Source organism: Suncus etruscus, chromosome 14 (assembly GCF_024139225.1).
Source record: "Suncus etruscus isolate mSunEtr1 chromosome 14, mSunEtr1.pri.cur, whole genome shotgun sequence".
NCBI classification, from domain to species: Eukaryota; Metazoa; Chordata; class Mammalia; order Eulipotyphla; family Soricidae; genus Suncus; species Suncus etruscus.
In genome coordinates, this window is record NC_064861.1 from 96,577,257 (window position 1) to 96,596,363 (window position 19,107).

General features: G+C 57.1%; 3 protein-coding genes across 3 annotated transcripts in view; 1 reads left to right on the forward strand and 2 right to left on the reverse strand.

The window, feature by feature from the left end:
* Positions 1–3,713, reverse strand: part of PTPRH (protein tyrosine phosphatase receptor type H) — a 19,449-nt gene extending 15,736 nt beyond the window's left edge. The window contains exons 1-4 of the mRNA XM_049787646.1: positions 3,663–3,713; positions 2,827–2,857; positions 2,394–2,669; positions 1,168–1,434 (exon numbers count right to left, since the gene is read on the reverse strand). Of these exons, the coding sequence (XP_049643603.1) occupies positions 1,168–1,434; positions 2,394–2,669; positions 2,827–2,857; positions 3,663–3,713 (625 nt within the window). The remainder of the gene's footprint in view (positions 1–1,167; positions 1,435–2,393; positions 2,670–2,826; positions 2,858–3,662) is intronic.
* LOC126028718 (receptor-type tyrosine-protein phosphatase H-like) lies at positions 3,712–14,878 on the forward strand. Its single transcript, XM_049787647.1, is given in 10 exon segments — positions 3,712–3,826; positions 4,032–4,097; positions 11,473–11,503; positions 11,986–12,091; positions 12,174–12,218; positions 12,221–12,310; positions 12,905–13,027; positions 13,797–13,957; positions 14,542–14,677; positions 14,752–14,878. Coding segments are annotated over 10 exon segments (957 nt in total). The 3' UTR covers positions 14,836–14,878.
* Positions 14,879–17,404: 2,526 nt separating this feature from the next.
* On the reverse strand, positions 17,405–18,966 carry TMEM86B (transmembrane protein 86B). The gene is made up of 3 exons (XM_049787072.1): positions 18,619–18,966; positions 18,254–18,497; positions 17,405–18,099 (listed from the first exon to the last, which is right to left on the reverse strand). Exons 1-3 carry the CDS (start codon positions 18,838–18,840, stop codon positions 17,717–17,719), a joined length of 849 nt encoding a protein of 282 aa, XP_049643029.1. The 5' UTR covers positions 18,841–18,966; the 3' UTR covers positions 17,405–17,716.
* Positions 18,967–19,107: the final 141 nt, after the last annotated feature.

Below are 19,107 nucleotides of genomic sequence, written 5' to 3' on the forward strand. Positions count from 1 at the left end.
ACAAGGGAGCCCCCAACCCTCCCCACTGAGCCTGCCCAGAGGTGACGCCCATGTCAGCAGCAAAACTGGCCCAAGTGGGACTGAGGGGCCAGACCCCGCACAAATCTGACCCAGGTAGAAAGAAATAAATGGGCCATATATCTGTCCTCCAGTTCCAGGGTCTCAAGGAGACAAGAACTAGTCAAGTGTGTGATCCTTGGGACCCACTTTTCCCCTGAGCCCTAAGAGCACTGACCCTGAGAGCAGAGCCAGGATTAAACCCAAGCAGCACCCAGTGTGTCCCCAATCCCCCAAAAAAAGGAATGTTATCATCAATAATGATAAAACTAAAGTGACTTAAAAACAAAATTAAAAGATTCCCCACAGGAAATCCAACGGGCCTGGTGTGTTAGTGGGGCTTTTTTTCACCCCCTCTGTCCCATCTCTCTTTGTCCTGACAGATGGTCCCTGAATTGAAGGATGTGTTTCCCGCACTCCAACAGCCCGAGTCCCAGGGCCAGTCCCTGCAGCATCACCCAACATCTGGAGAACAGTGGTAGGTGAGTGGCTCATCCTCCAGCACCCAGATACACAGTAGATAGATGTAGGTGGGGTCTGGGGGGTGAAAGGGGTGTCCACACAGAATAGTCAGTGAGCCGATGGTCGGCTCCTGTGTCCCGAGAGACACGTCACAGCATTGGGGGAGGGGGGTCTGGAGGCCAACCCCTGCCTACATGTGTCCTTGCATCTGAGTCCGTCTGTTCCACATTTTCCCTACTTCCCCATATCATGCTCTCTGCCTTTTGTCTACCCATCTGTCTCTCTATCCCCCACACACCATGTGTCCATTCTTTGAACCACCTGCCACTCAGCTCTCTGTCCACTTATCTGTCCATCTATCTGTCCCCCATCCCTTTGTCCCTCCACCCAACACCCCTTTGTCCCTTACCCCAGGGGATCAGCCTTCTTTCACCCTGAAATGCCCCCTGTCATTTTCCTACAAGAATCCCACTCTGTCCTGGTGAGTCGGCCAGGCCCTGTGCATCCTGCATGACTTGTCTCTCCTGTCCCCAAAGATGGCTCCCGAGTCTGAGGGATGGATGCCCCCCCATCCCTGGAAGCATGAGTCCAACATCAGATTTTGGGGTCGGCTCTCAGTCCCTCCCCCACAGCCCTGGTCAGACCCACCTGTGGCCGCTGAGATGTTCTGGGCTGAGCTGTTTACACCATTCAACTCTGCCCACACAGAGAAAGTATACAGGGACCCAGGCTCGAGTCCCTCTACGGTGTACGTGATGTTGGCCGTGTTTCTGGTCTCACTTGTGCCCCCTGGTCCCATCCACTGGACCCAGTAAGTATAGTCCTCGGTGTCCCCGCCAGTGGGTCTGGTCCAGGTCAGGGTGATGGAGTCGTTGCTCTGTCTCACAACTGTGAGGTCTTGCACATGGTTGGGGGCTAAGAATTAAGACAAGGTTCTGGTGTCACTCTTGGAGAATAGAGGACAGTTAGGACCCTTATGGCCCTCAAACTGCCACACTGCGCCCACTTCTGCTCCCACCAGAAACCAGAATACAATGACTGTGCCCCACATTCCCCAGGACCTGCTCAGTGAGCTTCTCTAGCTGACCAGGGGTCATCTGAGTTTATCTCCAAATATCTAGGCCCCTTTGTCGACTCGGGGCCAGGGGACAGGGGAACCCCAGTCCTGCTCACTGAGTCTGTGTTGAGGAGATGTCCAGCATCAGGCCCAGCTTGAGGGAGCTTCAGCGGCCTGAACTAGGAGGAGTCTGACCCAGGGCAAGAGGGAGAAAATTGGCCGTTTTCCTGGGTTTTATTTCAAGGGCCCTGAAGGCTCCAGAGGATAGCACAGTGGTAGTGCATTTGGCTTGCACTGTCTTGCCAATCTGGATTGAGCCCAGGTTTGTTCCCGACATTCCATAGGGTCCCCCGAGCCTGTCTGGAGCTTTTTTTGAGTGCAGAGCCAGGAGTAATCCCTGGGCCACCAGGTGTGGCCCAAAAACCAAAAATAAATAAATAATTTTTTTAAATATCTGATCCTTAGCACCCATATTGTCCCTGATCTCTAAGAGCACTGACCCCTGATAACAGAAACAGGATTTACCCTGCACCGGGTGCTCCCCCAAAGCATATCAAACCAACAAAAGAACATCCTCGTTAAGATTGATAAAACTGTAGTGACTTAATTTTAACATTAATCAAAGTCCCACAGGAAGCCCAGCCGGCCTGAGGAGTGAATAGAGTCCTATCCATCCTGCATGTCCAGTCTCGCCTGTGTCTCCAAAGATGGTCACTGAGGCTTAGGGACAGGTTCCCCCACCACTGGCAGTCTGAGTCCAACAACAGATTCTGGGGTCTACTCTTAGCCCCTCCCCAACAGACCCTGCTGGACCCACCTGTGGCCACCGAGATGTTCTCGGCTGTGCTGTTCTGACCGTTCGACTCTGTCCACACCGAGATATTGTAGAGGGACCCTGGCTTGAGATTCTCCACAGTGTATGTGGTCTCCTTTGTGTTGGCTGTGTTTGTGGTTTCATTAGTGCTGAATGGTCCCGTCCACTGGACCCAGTAGATGTAGTCCGTGGGGTTCCCACCAGAGGGGACGGTCCAGCTCAGAGTGATGGAGCTATTGGTCTGGCTCTCAGCCGTGAGGTTCCCGACAGGGTTGGGGGCTGAATTGGGGAGAGGACAGTCCACACAGGGGTCATCCTGGCCCTGCACCCCCTCTGTAAGGCCTCCCCCTCCCCCTCCCATCCCAGCCCCTCTGTGTCCCCATGGGCACTCCAGGAGCGAGGTGGCCCCTGCAGTGTCCGGTGCTCAGAGACTCACCTGCCCAGTCTGCCATCCAGAAGCACAAGCCCTGAGGAACAGGGGGACAGTGAGACCCTCAACAGGGCCCTGTGCCCCAGGACCTGACGGGGACTGAGCTAGGACAGGATCCCTTGTATCCAGAGAGATGAAGTGAGGGGAGAGGGAGACAGAGAGACAGAGATAGAGTGAGAGAAAGAGAGAAAAAGAGAACATCAGAGTGTGAGAGATTTGGGAGTGGAATGTGTGTGACTGTTTGTGTGTAATTGTGTGAATGAGCTTTGCCAGTGAATGTGTCTTTGTGTTGTCAGGGACACCGTGAGTGTGTCCATGGGCGTTCAGGGGGGATCTGGGAACCCAGCATCCAGGTTGCTCCCCTTAAGGGCCAGAGATGTAGTCAGTGTTTCCTCCCTTCAACACAGTCTCTGGGGGACCCAGAAGGGCAGGAAGCAATAGGTCATCAGGTGTGAGGAAGGAGGCTGGGCTGGGACCCGATCTGAGGGAGAAGGTTGGGGGTTTGGAACCCTGTCTGAGGGAGGAGGAAGGTGGGAAAGTCTGAGGGAGAGGAGGGGAGGTCAGGACTTCCTGACAGAGAAAGGACTGTGGGAACTCTGGATTCCCTGTCTGAGGGAGGAGATTATGTGGGGGCCCGTTTTTCTGGGGGCAGTCTTTCCTCTCCCTCAGAGGCAGCCCGTGCCCAGAGGTCCTGTTCCCTGGGGTAACCCTGACATTCTCTCTAAGCTCTTCGGCTCTGGGCATTGCTGATGCCCTGTCACTTCTAGAACCCTCCACCCTCAGACTATGAGCTGGCCCTTGGTCCCGCCATACTTACACCCCCAGCAGTGGGGCACACTCACCAGCAGCAGCAGGCTTCCCCCTGCCCTGTGGCCCCCAGCGGTGCCACCCATGGCTCCAGATGGCTCTGGTCCCGGTGGTGCCCGCCTGGCCTCCACCTGCTGGACTTTCCCCAGGGAGGGAGCCGGGGGCGGGTCCGAGAGGAGGAAGTGGAGGCCCCGGGGAAGTCCCCTCCCCCATGTTGGAGCCTGACCCATTCCTCTCCCCTGACCTCTGTTCTGGATCATTTCTCTTTTCCGATTTGGGGTACATTGGACTCCGCTCAGGGCTCCCTCCTCGCCCCTGTGTTGTCTGGACCCTCTGAAGAGTGGGTGGGAACCAGGTGGGTCCCTGTAGGTTAAGCTACTTTCCGTGCCAACTCTCTTGTCCAGGGCTGACCCTGCAGCTGCTCCCCCCACTCAAGAAGACAGACACCCCCATCCCAGAGCGGCCTCTATGTGAGTAGCACAGGGACCAGATGTGGGGCACAAGGACTCCAACCCAAAGAAGCCGTGGGCTCTGGGCCTTCACTGCCACCCCCAGTGCCCAGGCCATCATCCCCTGACAGTGCTCCCTGCTGACCCCTGACCCTGCGGTCCTGGGAGTCACAGCTGATGTCAGGACCCCTCAGCCCTGTATATACAGCGGACCCTCCTCCAGAGGAGGGCACAGCCCCCCCAGAGTTGCAGGGACGCGTCTCCAAGACAGCAGGGGTGTCTAACCCTTTAGATGTGGTCACCTTCTCACCCCTGCTCTGGTCTAACTCTACAATGTCCTGCGATGGAGTCTTGGATCCCATCCTGCCACCACCATCAGACTAGTCGTGATCCTGCCTCTGCCATCAGGGTCCCAGCGGCCGGTGGAGGGAACAGGGCCCTGTACATGGTGTGAAATGCCATAGGGACATGGGAAAACTCAGAACATTCTTCTCAGGTGCAAACTCAGTTCAGAGACAGTCCATAGGGAAGATGCTGGCCTTGGGGGTGACTGAACAACTTCGATCCAGCACCTCAAAAGTCCCTGAGCCCCAGCACAAGCAAGCCCTGAGCAGAGCTAGCAGCACTGAGTCATGGAGTGTGTTCTCAGTTTTCCCCAAAAAATAGAATAATTGGGGGGGGGGTTGGGCCACACCTGGTGACACTCAGGGGTTACTCCTGGCTATGCACTCAGAAATCAATCCTGGCTTGGGGTACGCTGGGGGGATCGAACCACAGTCCGTCCTAGGTCACTGTGTGCTAGGCAAATGTCTTACTGCTTGTGCCACCACTCTGGTCCCCCAAATAGAATAATTTTTAAAAATACTGATGAGGGGTCAGGAGCAATAATTCATTGGTAGGGCATTTGCCTTGCATAAGGCCGAACCAGGTTCTATTACGAGCATCCCATATGGTGGGTGCCCTTAGCACCACCAGAATTCCAGAGCACAGAGATAGGAGGAACCCCTGAGGACTTTTTGGGTGTGGCCCAAAATACAAAAACAAAACAAAACAAAAGATAAATAAAATAAAATACGGGGCAGAGAGATAGCATGGAGGTAAGGTGTTTTCCTTTCATGCAGAAGGTCATTGGTTCAAATCCCGGCATCCCATAGGGTCCCCCGAGCCTGCCAGGAGCGATTTCTGAGTGTGGAATCAGGCGTAACTCCTGAGTGCTGCCAGATGTGACCCAAATACCCCCCAAAAAATAAAATAAATAAGTAATTAAATAAATAAAATAAATAGATACATCTTCCGACCCAGCATAACCAGGCCATTGGGGTGCTAGTGCAAGAAGTGACGAAAAGGGGTCCGGGCTGTTGGGGGGAACAAGAGGATCCCCCAGAGTCTCCTGGACTCTGACAGTCACCCCAACTTCATGTCCCCCCAGACCAGATTTCCTTTCTTCTTCTCCTGCCTTTCCTGGGGTCATCCTGGCCCTTTCCGATGGTTTTGCTCTCCTCGAGAGAGTCCACCACAGGGAGTAGCCCCCATCCTGCCTCTAGCCCCCCTTAAGAAATCCCCCTTCTCTGACCCACCTCTACCCCACTGGGCCCTGCAAACAGCCCACACCCTCCTCAGCTTGGGGGTTCAGCTCCCAGATGGACCTGCACTTCCCGCTCACGCCACTGGGGGCGATCGCGCTGCTCCCTCCCTCCCTCCCTCCCTCCCTCCCTCCCTCCCAGGGGCCTCAGACCTGGAAGGTTCCAGAAGGAAAGGATTTAGGAAAGGGAAGGAAAAGGCTTAGTTGCCGACTTGTTTCTTTTTAAGGACATAGTTTTTTGTTTGTTTGTTTTTTATTGAAACAATTGTGATCTGCAGAGCCCTTCATAGTTGGATTTCAGACCTACGCTGAGTCAGGGCTCTTCCCCTCACCAGTGTTGACCTCTCTCTATCAATGGACCCAGGGTACATCCTACGCCACCACTCTTTGCCCCCAGGTCTGCCAGTATAACAGGACCCTGTAAGTTTAGATAGTTTAAGTCTAGGTCCCTTGATACCGTTATCATTGACTTTGGCTTGGATATTTAGTTCTGTCATTCATTCCCCCCCCTCCCCATGCATCCAAGACCACTCACTTGGCCCCTGGCCTCCAGACTTTCTTTATTCCTTTTTTCTTAGTTTTTTTTTTCTTTGTTGTTGCTTTTGGGTCACACCCAGTGACGCTCAGGGGTTACTCCTGGCTATGCACTCAGAAGTCGCTCCTGGACCATATGGGGACCCTGGGGAATCGACCCGCAGTCCATCCTAGGCTAGGGCTGGCAAGGCAGACAGCTTACCTCTAGCGCCACCACACCGGCCCCTTTTTTTTCTTAGTTTTATAGAAAAGTGAGGGAATATGTGGTGAAATAAAGTAATTCGTGTCCCAAGGTCTACAAAAAAGGTGGGAGCCCCAATTTAAAAGACAAGAAATACAAAAAAAATTTTTTTGTTTTGTTTTTTGTTTTTGGGCCACACTCGGCGGTGCTCAGGGGTGACTCCTGGCTGTCTGCTCAGAAATAGCTCCTGGCAGGCACAGGGGACCCTATGGGACACCGGCATTCGAACCAACCACCTTAGGTCCTGGATCGGCTGCTTGCAAGGCAAACGCCACTGTGCTATCTCTCCGGGCCCGAAATACAAAAATTTAATTTAATTAAAAAAGTATCTGTGGGGCCGGGTAGGTGGCGCTGGAGGTAAGGTGTCTGCCTTGCAAGTGCTAGCCAAGGAAGGACTGCGGTTCGATCCCCCGGCGTCCCATATGATACCCCCAAGCCAGGGGCGATTTCTGAGCACATAGCCAGGAGTAACCCCTGAGCATCAAACGGGTGTGGCCCAAAAACCAAAAAAAAAAAAAAAAGTATCTGTGTGTGGCAGCTTTTTGGTTTGTTTGTTTTGTTTTGCAAAGGCACAGCAAAATATGAGGAAAAGAGAAAGGAAAAACCTTTGGCTTAAAAACAGGGAGACTTTAACCATGAAGCATCCTGCCATAAGACCAGCTACAGGCTTAGGGCATATTAAGTTGTTTAACCCCAAAGTCTTTCTCTTTGGAAGGACATAGTTCTTAAATAATTCTGCATTTTGGTGCTGGCGAGGTGGCGCTAGAGGCAAGGTGTCTGCCTTGCAAGCGCTAGCCAAGGAAGGACAGAGGTTGGATCTCAGCCCCATATGGTCCCCCTAAGCCAGGGGCGATTTCTGAGTGCACAGCCAGGAGTAACCCCTGAGCATCAAATGGGTGTGGCCCGAAAAAACAAAAAAAGAATAATAATTCTGCATTTTATTGGACTCTATGGCAGTGTCCCCGGACACAGTCCCCACCCTCGGGTCACCCCAGTGACACCAGGAAGTGGATGTCAGAGCTCACTTCCTGTGACCAGAGTCCAGACAGAGTCACAGAACTCTTATCCTTGTCCTGGGGCTCCCTCTGCAGTGCTTGGGACATGCAGCGGTGCGGGGGTGGAACCCAGGGCTCTTGCATGTAATCACCCATGTGGCTTTCCGGCCCCCACTACCAGGTTGAAAGAAACATTTCTCTGTGTTCTGGTGTCATATACGGTGGGGGCCTCCCTGAAGTCTCTGGGACCAGGTATCCCTGGTGAGGTCACCCAGATCTGTGGGCCTCACAGGGCAGAGCTTCAGGGTCATTCTGGTGGGGGTGGAAGGTGGTGTTGCCTGGCTTTGGGGGCCATATGGGACACCAGAGGATTGAGTCGCAGTCCGTCCTCGGTTAGCAAACACCTTACCACTTGCACCACCACTCTGGCTCCACTTTGGGGTATTTTTAAAAAAATTTTAATAATATCTTTATTTAAGCATCATGATTACAAATATGCTTGTAGTTGGGTTTCAGTTATTAATAAAAGAACACCACCTTCACCAGTGCAACCTTCCCACCACCAATGACCACCATCTTCTTCCTCTCCCACCCACTTTTGGGTTTTTAGGCCACACAAAGCTGTACTTAGGGGCCCGGAGAGATAGCACAGCGGCATTTGCCTTGCAAGCAGCCAATCCAGGACCAAAGGTGGTTGGTTCGAATCCCAGTGTCCCATACGGTCCCCGTGCCTGCCAGGAGCTATTTCTGAGCAGACAGCCAGGAGTAACCCCTGAGCACCGCTGGGTGTGGCCCAAAAAACAAAAACAAAAACAAACAAACAAAAAGCTGTACTTAGGACTCACTCCTGAAGGGTTCAGATGGGTGCTAGGCTTGGCCCCTGTGTCATCGCGTGTTCGACAAGTCCTCCCACTGTATTCACCATCTCTCCCCTGCCCGCCTGCCCTATATCAGTATAATTTTTTGGAGGGGTCACACCTGGCAGTGCTCAGGGATTACTCCTGACTCTATGCTCAGAAATTGTTCCTGGGGGCCAGTGAGGTGGCGCTAGAGGTAAGGTGTCTGCCTTGCAAGTGCTAGCTAATGAAGGACCACGGTTCGATTCCCCGGCGTCCCATATGGTCCCCCCAAGCCAGGGACAATTTCTGAGCGCTTAGCCAGGAGTAACCCCTGAGCATCAAATGGGTGTGGCCGGAAAAAAAAGAAATTGTTCCTGGCAGGCTCGGAGGATCATATGGGATCCCAGGATTCAAATCACCGTCCTTCTGCATGCAAGGCAAACGCCTTACCTCCATTACCTCTTCAGCCCCTGTGTCAGTATAATTTATATACAGATGTCAGAGCCCCTGCCCCAGCCTAGAGAGAAAACAGCAGGAAGGCCCCTCCTCTTGCTCAGGAGAATCTGGTGGATCCCATCACCTCCTATGGTCCTCCAAACAGTGCCAGGATTGATCGATATAATGCTACTGTCAGGTATAGTCCGTAAGGAAAAAGCAAACAAAAGAACCTTTGCATGGATCAGAGCCAGGGGTCACCCCTGAGCACTGCTCAGTGCCAAAATTATATATATTGCCAAAGGGAGGGCAAACTTGCTGTCTCTGTATCCAGAAGCAGGGACCCAGCCCAGGCTCATAAGCCTCAATTATTCTGTTTGTTTTGGGGACACACCCGGTGAGACTCAGGGCTTACTCCTGGCCTGAGCTTAGGAATCTTTCCTGGCGCAGTGCTCAGAAGATCATATGGGATGTTGGGGATCGAACCCAGGTCAACCATCTGCAAGGCAAATTCCCTCTGGTTGGACTCTGGTCCCTTCATCAACTGCTTGTTCCCTGAGGGACATTTGTGCCCTGCGCCCATCCCGGCCATGGTCAGTCCTGGCGGTGCTCGGACCCTTTGCCGAAGGGCAGGCCTGGGCTCCTGGGGTTCCCCAGACCGGCTGTGGATAGACTCCCCCAAGAGCCTCAGACTGGGCCAGCTCCGGGCACAGCCTCCCCCTGCTGGTGGCACCACGTCATAGCAGCCCAGGGGAGTCAGAGGGCTGGGGGAGTCTGAGTGTGACCCCCAACATCATGGGGTCCACTGGGCGCCTGGGAACAGCCTCTGAGCACCGCTGGGGGTCGTCCCCCAAGAGCAGTTCAAACTCCCATGGGGAAAATCAGGGCGGTGAGGGGTCCCAAAGGCTCAGTCCACTCGGACCCAGGTGGAGGTGTCCAGGTCAAAGGGATACCAGGCACCAATTCAGGGAGCTCAGGGCCCCAGGTGGACTCTCAGATCCATATGGACTCCCAGGACCAGGCCATTTCCACTTCACTCTGAGACATGGGCTCAGGGGGTCACAGTGCAAATGGGGTCCCTGGCCCAGATGTGGGGAGTCCAGGAGGTCACAGAGTGTCCCCAGGAGCAGTGATGCCAACTCCACCTGGCGGGGGCTGGTCACTTGATGGCAGGCAAGAGCAAATGAGCACTGGGTCACCCAACCCTGCACCCCGCATCCTGCTCACAGAAGGGCAGGGCAGTGAGGGGAGGCATGGGGCAGTGGGGTCACCTCAGGACTGGGTCCTTGCTCCCCGGGTTTGGGGACTCTGGGCAGACCCCAGAATCTGGGGCAGAGGCTCCAGGTTCTCTTGGCTCACCCCAGCACTGCATGGACCGAGCACTGAACCTATGAGACCCGAGTCCCTGCACCTTCCTCAGGCTATAGAGATGCTGCAAGGTAGGAGTTCGACCTGCAGGACGAACCTGGGTCTGACCCAGCACCTCAGGGGTCCGGATGCTAAGGGAGAGCCCTGAACAGCAACCACTTCCTCCACTTCCTCATCTTGGACGCCTCCCTCGGGGAAAGTCCAGCAGGTGGAAGAAAAGGCGGACACGGGTCCAGAGCCCTCTGGAGCTATGGGTGGCTGTCCTCGGGGCCGCAGAGCCAGGGGGAGCCTGGTGCTGCTGGTGAGTGTGCCCCACTGCTGGGAGGGGTAGAGGACCCTGGCCGCCAGCTCCTAATCTTTTTTTTTGTTTTGTTTTGGTTTGGTTTTTGGGCCACACCCGGCGGTGCTCAGGGGTTACTCCTGGCTGTCTGCTCAGAAATAGCTCCTGGCAGGCACGGGGGACCCTATGGGACACCGGGATTCGAACCAACCACCTTAGGTCCTGGGTCAGCTGCTTGCAAGGCAAACACCGTTGTGCTATCTCTCCAGGCCCCTAATCTTTTTTTTTTTTTAACTTTATTGATTGATTGATTGTTGGGCCACATCCAGTGGTGCTCAAGGGTTACTCCTGGCTCTGCACTCAGAAATCGCCCCGGCAGGCTGGGGGATCATATGGGATGCCTGGAATCAAACCGGGTCCCTCCAGGGTTCAACCACATGCGAGGCAAACACCCTACTGCTGTGCTATCCCTACAGCCCCGCCAGCTCCTAATCTGAGGGTGGAGGGTTCTGGAAGTGACAGGGCATCAGCAATGCTCTGAGCCCAGAGTGCTTAAGGAGAATGTCAGGGTCACTCCAGGGAACAGGACCCCTGGAGACTGACTGTCTGAGGGAGAAGAAAGACTGCCCCAGAAATATAGGGCTCCCCATAACCTCTTTCCTCAGATGGGGAGTCCAGACTTCCTACCCTCCTCCTTCAGACAGAGTTCCAAGCCCCAGCCTCCTCCCTCACACATGATGACCCTGTTTCCTCCTGCCCTGGGTCTCCCAGAGACTGATGGAGGGAGAGGAACACTAACTGCACCTCAGACCCTTAGGGGAGTGACTCAGATGTCGTGTCCCTGGTCCCCCTGAACTCCCAAGGACACACTCACAGGCAAAGCTCATTCACACAATTACACTCCCAAATTTCTCACATTCTGATTTTCTTTTTCTCTCACTCTCTTTCTCTTTCTCTTACTCTCTCTCACTCTCTCTCTCTCTCTCTCTCTCTCTCTCTCTCTCTCTCTCTCTCTCTCTCTCTCTCTGTCTCTCTGCCCCTCTCTCTCCCTCTAGCTCAGTCCCCATCAGGTCCCAGGGCACAGGGCTCTGTCAAAGACCTCACTGTCCCCTTGTTCCTCAGGGCTTATGCTTCTGGACTGCAACCTAGGCAGGTGAGTTTCTGAGCACCAGACATAGCAGGGGCCACCTCAGTCCTGAGGCCCTCGGGGACCCAGAGGGGCTGTTGGGAGGGGGAGGGGTGAGCCTTTTAGAGGGGGTGCAGGGACCAATTTCGATCATCTTCGATTTTGTTCCTCACTATGCTCAGGGATCGCTCCGGCCATGGGTCCCTGCAGGCCGTTGGTCCCTGCGCCACCATCCAGCTCTGTATCTGGGTCCGGACTGAGAGTTGAATCAACATTCATCCAAAGAGTGGCATGTGGCGTGAAGTCCAAAGGGCTCAGGGTGACGCCCAGGCGGCAGCCAGAGAGCCCAAGTGTGGGGACACCTGACTCGGGTGGTGTCTGTGGGGACAAGTCTGTGGCATAAGAAGAGTTTGGGACCCAGTGGTGCAATCACAAAGCAAAGGTGCCTCTTGTGGGTCCCAAGGTGTCACCTCCCTGTCCTGTCCTGGGGGAACATTCGCTGTCTCCAGCCCTGCTCTGACGAAGCCTTCGCCCCCAGATGACTGGTCCCGGGTGCCCCTGAAGCCTCTGCCCAGGGAGCCGGGCTCCGATTACATCAATGCCAGCTTCATCCCGGTAAGCCAGGGGGTGTCCCTGTACCGCAGTGATCCTGGGCAGGCCGAACTGACCCCTGACTTGTCCCTCTCATACCCCGCAGGGTCTCTGGAAGGCGCAGGACCTCATCGCTACCTAGGGGCCCCTGTGGGGCACACTGTGGGGGACTTCTGGCGCCTGGTGTGGGAGCAGCAGAGCCACACCCTGGTCATGCTGACCAACTGCATGGAGTCGGGCAGGGTGAGTGGCTGGCCTCTGACCCCTGACCTCTGACCTCACGGGCCCAGCCACTGACCCAGAGGAGGTTCCAGGGACTGCCAGGCTGTTGAATTACATATTAATTCTAGAGTCCTGGAGGGTTGTGGATGGATGGTGGATCCTTTCTCGGCCAGGCCAGGCGCCTGCAACCCCTTCTTCTATCCTATCCAGCGGGTCTGCAGGTTCAGGGTTGCGGTGAGGAAGGATCCACAGCAATCAGGAAGTTTCAGGACACATCAGCTCTATTGATAATTCATAACAGGCCTTAGCCACTAAGTGTGGCTTCTATGCTAAACCTTTTAAGCAGCTCCATAAGCAGCCCTGCCATTCAATCCTGTTTCCATCATCTCTCCATGCTGCCAGCCCCTCCTGCTGCTTCTTTCTTCCTCCTCTCTCCTGCCCTGAGGCCACCCCTTTAGTAGCACCCCCAGCCCCCTCCCAGATGTGGGCAGGGCTGACCATCAGGTAATATTAGCATTTAGCCTAGGGTGGGGAGACACCAGGGGGCTGGATCTAGGGAGTGGAGGGGCCCAGGAGAGAGTTCGGGCCTGGGGGCTCCATGCTCTGACCCCCCAGGTGAAGTGTGAGCACTACTGGCCGCTGGACGCCACGCCCTGCACCCACGGGCACCTGCAAGTGACGCTGGAGAAGGAGGAGAAGAAGGACAACTGGACCATCCGGGATCTGAAGCTCAGACATGTGAGCCCCGCCCCATCTGCCACAGACCCCGCCCCTACGACAAGCCCTGCCCCGAAATCACCACAAACCACGCCCCAACTATAAACCACGCCCTGGGTTCATCACAAGCCACGCCCAACAACCAGGCCACACCCTGTTCGTGAGCCACGCCCACCACCAAACCATTGCCCACATGTCATCTCAAGCCACGCCCCGACCCCGCCCAGACACTCCGAACCATTTTTCTAGCCACAGGCACGCCCACAAGCCCACCCTCTCAGCCCCACCCAGGCCAATCACAGGCCCCAGGCCCACAGGCCACGCCCGACGACGTCTAAGCTCCGCCTCTGAATCCACATAAGCCCCGCCCCCAACCACCCACAAGTAACTTCCCACTCTGGTCTCATTCACACCCCAAGGCCTAGGTTCCACCACAGGCCACGCCTCCTCCACAAGCCCCGCCCCAGTCCTCTAATGAGCTCCACCCTTAGCCACACCCACATGCCACCCTGGACATCTCCAGAAAGCCCCGCCCCTAGACTCCACCCACCAATCAGCTCCCTTGGTCCTGCTTAAGCCCCTCCTGGTCTCTTAAAGCCCCGCCCACAGCGTTGCTTCTGCCCGATAGCTCCGCCTCTCATCCTAACCCCATCCATCACTTGGAGAAGGCCCCTGATGGCCCTTGCCAGGCACCACCCAGCGCCCCCGGGCTCGGGAGGGCTGCAGGGCGCCCTGGGATGCCTCCACCGGCCTGTGCCAGCCCCTGCCCTCCCTCCGCCCGTCCCCGCAGACACAGGAGCAGAAGACGCTGCAGGTGCGGCAGTTCCACTACCTGGCCTGGCCCGACCACGGCGTGCCGCCCTCCGCCGACCCGGTGCTGGCCTTCAGGAAGGTGGTCCGCGAGCGGCTGGACCAGTGCTCGGGGGACGGCACCCCCACCGTGCACTGCAGGTGAGGGCGGGGGGGGCAGGCGGTGTGGCCGGGACGGTGTTGGGGGCCGTGGGCTCAGCCCCGCCGGACCGAGGGGCCCTCCTCCGAGTGGGCACGCTGGCTCTCGTGGGCGCCGGCAAACGGGGACACTGGAGGGCAGTGCTGGAGGACATGGTCCGGCTTCCTCTGCCTGCATCACACACTCGCTGAGGTCCCCAGGATCGAGCTGAGACCTCATTGGAATGCTTGTCTTTGGGGTCCGTCTGTTCTGGAGTGATCCCCAGGAAGACCCGCACTGTCCCTGATGGCAGCTTAGACCAGACTTAGACCTTCTTGTCCCCTGGGTGGGAAGGGATCCGGCCCAGCTGGACTCCCATAGTAGGAGCCACAAGAGGAGCGGCTGCTAAACTTGGAAAAGTGAGCAGAGCCAGATGGAAGGTCATCTGGGACCTGATCCAGCCGACATCTGGGTGGACCAAGAGAAGCTGGGGAGTGGGGTGTCGTAGGCACTGGGGCCCTGGGAAGTGAGGAAAGGTGAAGGCTATGCAGCATGGTTTGTTCATGTGCCCGCTCTGCCCTATGCCAACCCTTCCTGTCCCGATTAGTGAAGGCGCAGGCCGCACGGGCACCCTCATCGCCCTGGACATCCTGCTGTGGCAGCTGGAGGGTGTCCACTCCGTGGGGCCCTTCAGCTTCGTGCAGAGGATGCAGAGCAGCAGGCCCCTGATGGTGCAGACCGAGGTGAGGGTCCTGCTATAAGGGCGGGGGGCTGGAGTGGACCCTCCTCTCACTCCCTCTGCCTTCCGCATCCCCAGGCCCAGTATGTGTTTCTGCACCATTGCCTCCTGCGCTTTCTGGAACAGTCGTCGTGGCTTCATGTGTATGAGGACGTGATCTAAAAGAACAGGGGTGCCCACTAGGCCCTCAGAGAGGCCGACACCATCTCCCAAGGGTTTCTTGGGCACTGGAATCTACAGAGAACCCCAAGTGTCCAGTAGGGCTGCACCTGGGAACCTCCTGAGCCTAGATTCTGGGCCCTGAAGGATGTGGATCGAGCATCTGGACTTTTTGCACCTTGAGACTAGCTGCAGGGCCCAGGAGCGAGACGCAGGCTGAGGAGCGGGGATCAGAATCGAGTTCTGGCTGTTTGAGAAGCAGGACTTTCTGGCTGCAGCCCACCACGTACTCCCAAACTATATTATTTTTCCCTCGAGGCTCTGAGGTCCCTTGTACCCCACAGCCTATGTTGCCCTTCTATGTAGTAATTTATTAAATCACCGTTTCCATCAGACCTTTGTGCCTGAGGACTTCAGACAGTATTGACAGAGAGGTGGTGCCTGATGCTTGGAGCTGAGGCAAAAAAAAAAAAAAAAAAAGGTCTCAGGGAAGAAAGTAGAAGTCTTACCAGAGTAAGGGCACAGTGGGGAGGTCATTTGCCTGGCACAAGGCACCTGGGTTCGATCCTGGCATCCCATAGCGTCCCCTGAGCTTGCCGCGAATAATTTCTGGGCCTAGAGCCAGAGGGAGCCCTGAGCACCAAAAGTTCCCCCCAGCATGTCAGGAGAGACCTCCTGAGCAAAGAGTCGGGAATAAGCCAAGTTTCACCAGGTGTGGCCAAAATAAAATCAACGCCCTTTTGTAAAACCTGGAGACCCACCCCGGCCTGTTGGGCCTCTCAAACAGGCCCTCTGGCTTCTGAGGAGGTAATTCCTGCGTCATCGGCTTCTTTCCCCCTGGTCTGAGTTTCAGAGCCTTGCATCCAGCAGTGTTCAGGGGCTCCTCCAGCTTCTATCGAGAGTCCCCTGGTGTATTGGGGGAACCAGGAAATCAATGCGTCGTTGTTTCATTCAATTAGTCCTTTTATTTGGTCTACGCCCATCTTTGCTCCGCATCTTCTCCTGGCTCTGAGTTCAGAAATCGCTCCTGGCGCAGTACTCAGATTGTATGGGATGCTGGGGATCGAACGAGCATCTGCTCTGTGCAAGGCAAACACCCTCCCCACTGGACTCTGGCTGGTCCCGATATCAACTGCTTGTCCCCTGAGGGATATCTGTGCCCTTGCACCCATCAATCACGGTCTCTCTCGGTCAGGGCCTACCCTAACCCTGACTTGCTGTGCACAGACTCGACTTGCCCTGGAGCCTGTCTCGCCCTAGTGCTGGGCAAGCCTCTCCCCCTGCCGGTGGCGCCGTGTCATAGCAGCCAGAGACAGGCTGTGGGGAGGCCGGGCCTGACCCCCAGCATCATGGTGTCCACTGTGCACCAGGGAGCAGCCCCTGAGCACCGGTGAGGGTCGTCTCCCAAGAGTAGGTCCCTTCCCACTTTGGTTTCACCTGTTGGTCCCAAGAGTGCCCCCTGGTGCATGGATGTGCCCCAGTACCCCCACCAGTACCAGAATACTGTCCATGGCCCTTTGCTCTGGCTTCTGCATCCCGTGGGCCCGGGATACCCACCCCATGACACCTGGGTTCCAGGTGCCTGATCCTCCTCACACCGGCTGCCACCCCCACCTGCCTCAGGTTCAGAGCTCACTGTCTCCGGCTAGGACATTTGTCACTTGGTGATCTGGCCAAACAGTGGCTGGGCTGGGAGCCGGGACAGGGTGACGAGTTCTCTCCGTATTTTTTATGGTGGGACCCAAACCAGGGTCTCATTACAGTGAGGCAGGTGCAATAGGAAGCTGCCTTGGGCCCTTCACTTCTTGCAGTGCTGGTGGTTCCCTGAGATCCTTAGGGACCACACCCACCCCTCATGCTCTTGGGGTACCTTGAGACAGTCTCTACCTATTCCTGAACATGGGATTTGGGAGACCTGGAGCCTGCATGGACGAGGCCACAGGTCCAGATGCACGTCCCATGTGTCCGTTTCTGCTGACCCCGCCTGCCCTGTTCTCGGGTTAGGCAGCTTCAGTGGGCCCAGGCCTGGCTCTGAGTGTTGGGGGACAGGGTGGGTCCCGTGATGTACCAGGTTTATGAAGCAGCTGGGGTGGCCCCTGGTCCAGGCTTGGGCTCCCCCAGGGCAGCCCCCTCTGAAACTTGGCTCAGGGAACCCCCCAACAAAGGTGTCGGGCTGGGTGCCCCTGGGACCTGGTAGCATCAGAACAGCTACCCCTGCATGAGACCCCACAGGGCCCCTGTTGGTCTGGGCTGTGTTTTGGGATACCGACAAAAGGCATGACCAGGTGAGGTGCAACGCAATGACCAAAGACTTGGGATTCTCTTTAGGTTTCAGGAAACAGCGTCTGCTCTGGGCTCGGGCTCTCTCCAGCTCCAATAATGGGGCATCCCTAGCTGCATTCTCTTCACTTTCGGCCCAACTGGGCCCAGAGTGATAGCACAGTGGTAGGGCATTTGCCTTTTCCTACCGGGGTTTGATCCCCGGCAATATGGTCCCAGGAGCCTGCCAGGGGTGATTTCTGAGCACAGAGCCCGGAGTTACTCCTGAGCGCTACCAGGTGTGGCCAAAAAAAAAAAAAAAAGTTTCAGTCCACTGACAAGCCTGGGTGGCATCCAGGGATCACTGAGGCAGGTGCAGGGCTGCCGGGCCCCAGGTGAGAGTCTGGTTGAGGGGACTGGGGTGGGACATAGGCATCGAGGGGAAGGGGATGGAGGTCGGGGTGGGGCTCAGAATCCCCCCCACAGTGCTCTGTTGTCCCAAGGGGGCCCGGTGCCTGCAGGCAGGAGTGCTGGAGCCCCATGCCCAGTCCCGGGGCCCTGGGGAGGCACCCAGCCAGACTGGGAGGGGGGTCCTGTGGGTGGCAGGAGAGGAGGGGGCCCCTAGTCAGGAGGCCTTGGGGCGGGAGCCCTGGACCCCCGACAGGGCCAGCAGGAGCTGGGCGGCGTAGTAGGTGGTCATGATCACCAGGCGCGAGTGGGGCAGTGGTCCTACGAAGGTGCTCCAGGCCAGCACCGAGTCGGACACGGTGAAGAGCAGCGTCCCCCAGCCGGCCGCCCCGCCCCGAGCCAGGCCGCGCCACAGGGTACAGGCGAGCACCAGCGCATAGACCACCACGGGCAGCACCATGTCGGCGGGCAGGCTACGCAACAGGAGAATGGTGTAAGGCGCCGAGAAGAGCGCGATGGGCAGTAGCAGGCGCAGCCGCAGCGGAGTGAAGCCCAGAGTCCAGATGTACAGCAGGTGTGCCACGGCGAAGGCACCCAGACCTGCGGCACGAAGGGGACGGCCATGACCGCTGTGCCGGCCTGCCGGGTCACCTCGCCCCTCCTGGAACGCTGGTGACTCACTCGCTGGTCCCTCTCGCCAGGCGGGGCAGGAGCGGTACCTGGGTGACCCCTGCACCCCTTGGCAGCCACTCACCGTAGAGGAAGGCGCTGGGCCAGATGAGGCAGACGTCCCCGACGGCCGAGCATAGCAGGGCCGCACTGAGGGGGGTGCGGGCATCCGGGGAGGCCGTGGCCCGCACCAGCAGCACCAGGCAGAGGATGGGCAGGCATTTGACGAAAGCGCTGAAGGCCGACGGCTGGTCCTCAGGGATCCAGAGCAGGAAGTAGGCGGCGCAGGTGAGGGCGAAGGGGAGCAGCCAGGGGTACACGGGAGGCGACTGTAAGGAGGAGGCGCTGCTGTGTGGAGCCCAGGGCACCAGCCCCCCTCTGTGCAACCCTCGGGAATCCCACTCACCCCTGCCCACCCCCCAGGCCCTCCCTCCCACAAACGGTGCTCACTTGGACGGAAGAGCCGTGCTTCCGGGATGTCCCCTCTTTCCTGGCACCCATGTTGACTGTTACCCCCGGGGTGGCCGGTCTGGACACGGGCGCTTTGCGGGCAGGATGGGATGGCGCATGGTTACTCGTTAACCCAAGTGTCCTGTGGACTCTGGGGCCGATAACAGGCCTGGGATGCTGCCCGGGGGCCAGCCCCGCCTGGCACTGCTGATAAGGTGCCATCGGGACAAAGGCTTCTGCCTGGCTGCTGCAGAGCGGGTGGCCCCGCACCTTCTGGGGCTGAGATGCCCACAGCTCCCTGAAGAAGCCATCACCCACGTGGGTGTCATGGGTGGGCAAGTTCCAGCACCCACTCTCGTCCTGGGCTCGGGGTGGCACTGCAAGGAGAACAGAGTGGGGCACCCAGCCTGTCCCCTCGCTCCTGCCCGCAGCCAGGACTGCTCCAACCAAAGGTCCCAGACACGCTGGAAGGCCCCTCTGGACTCTCCC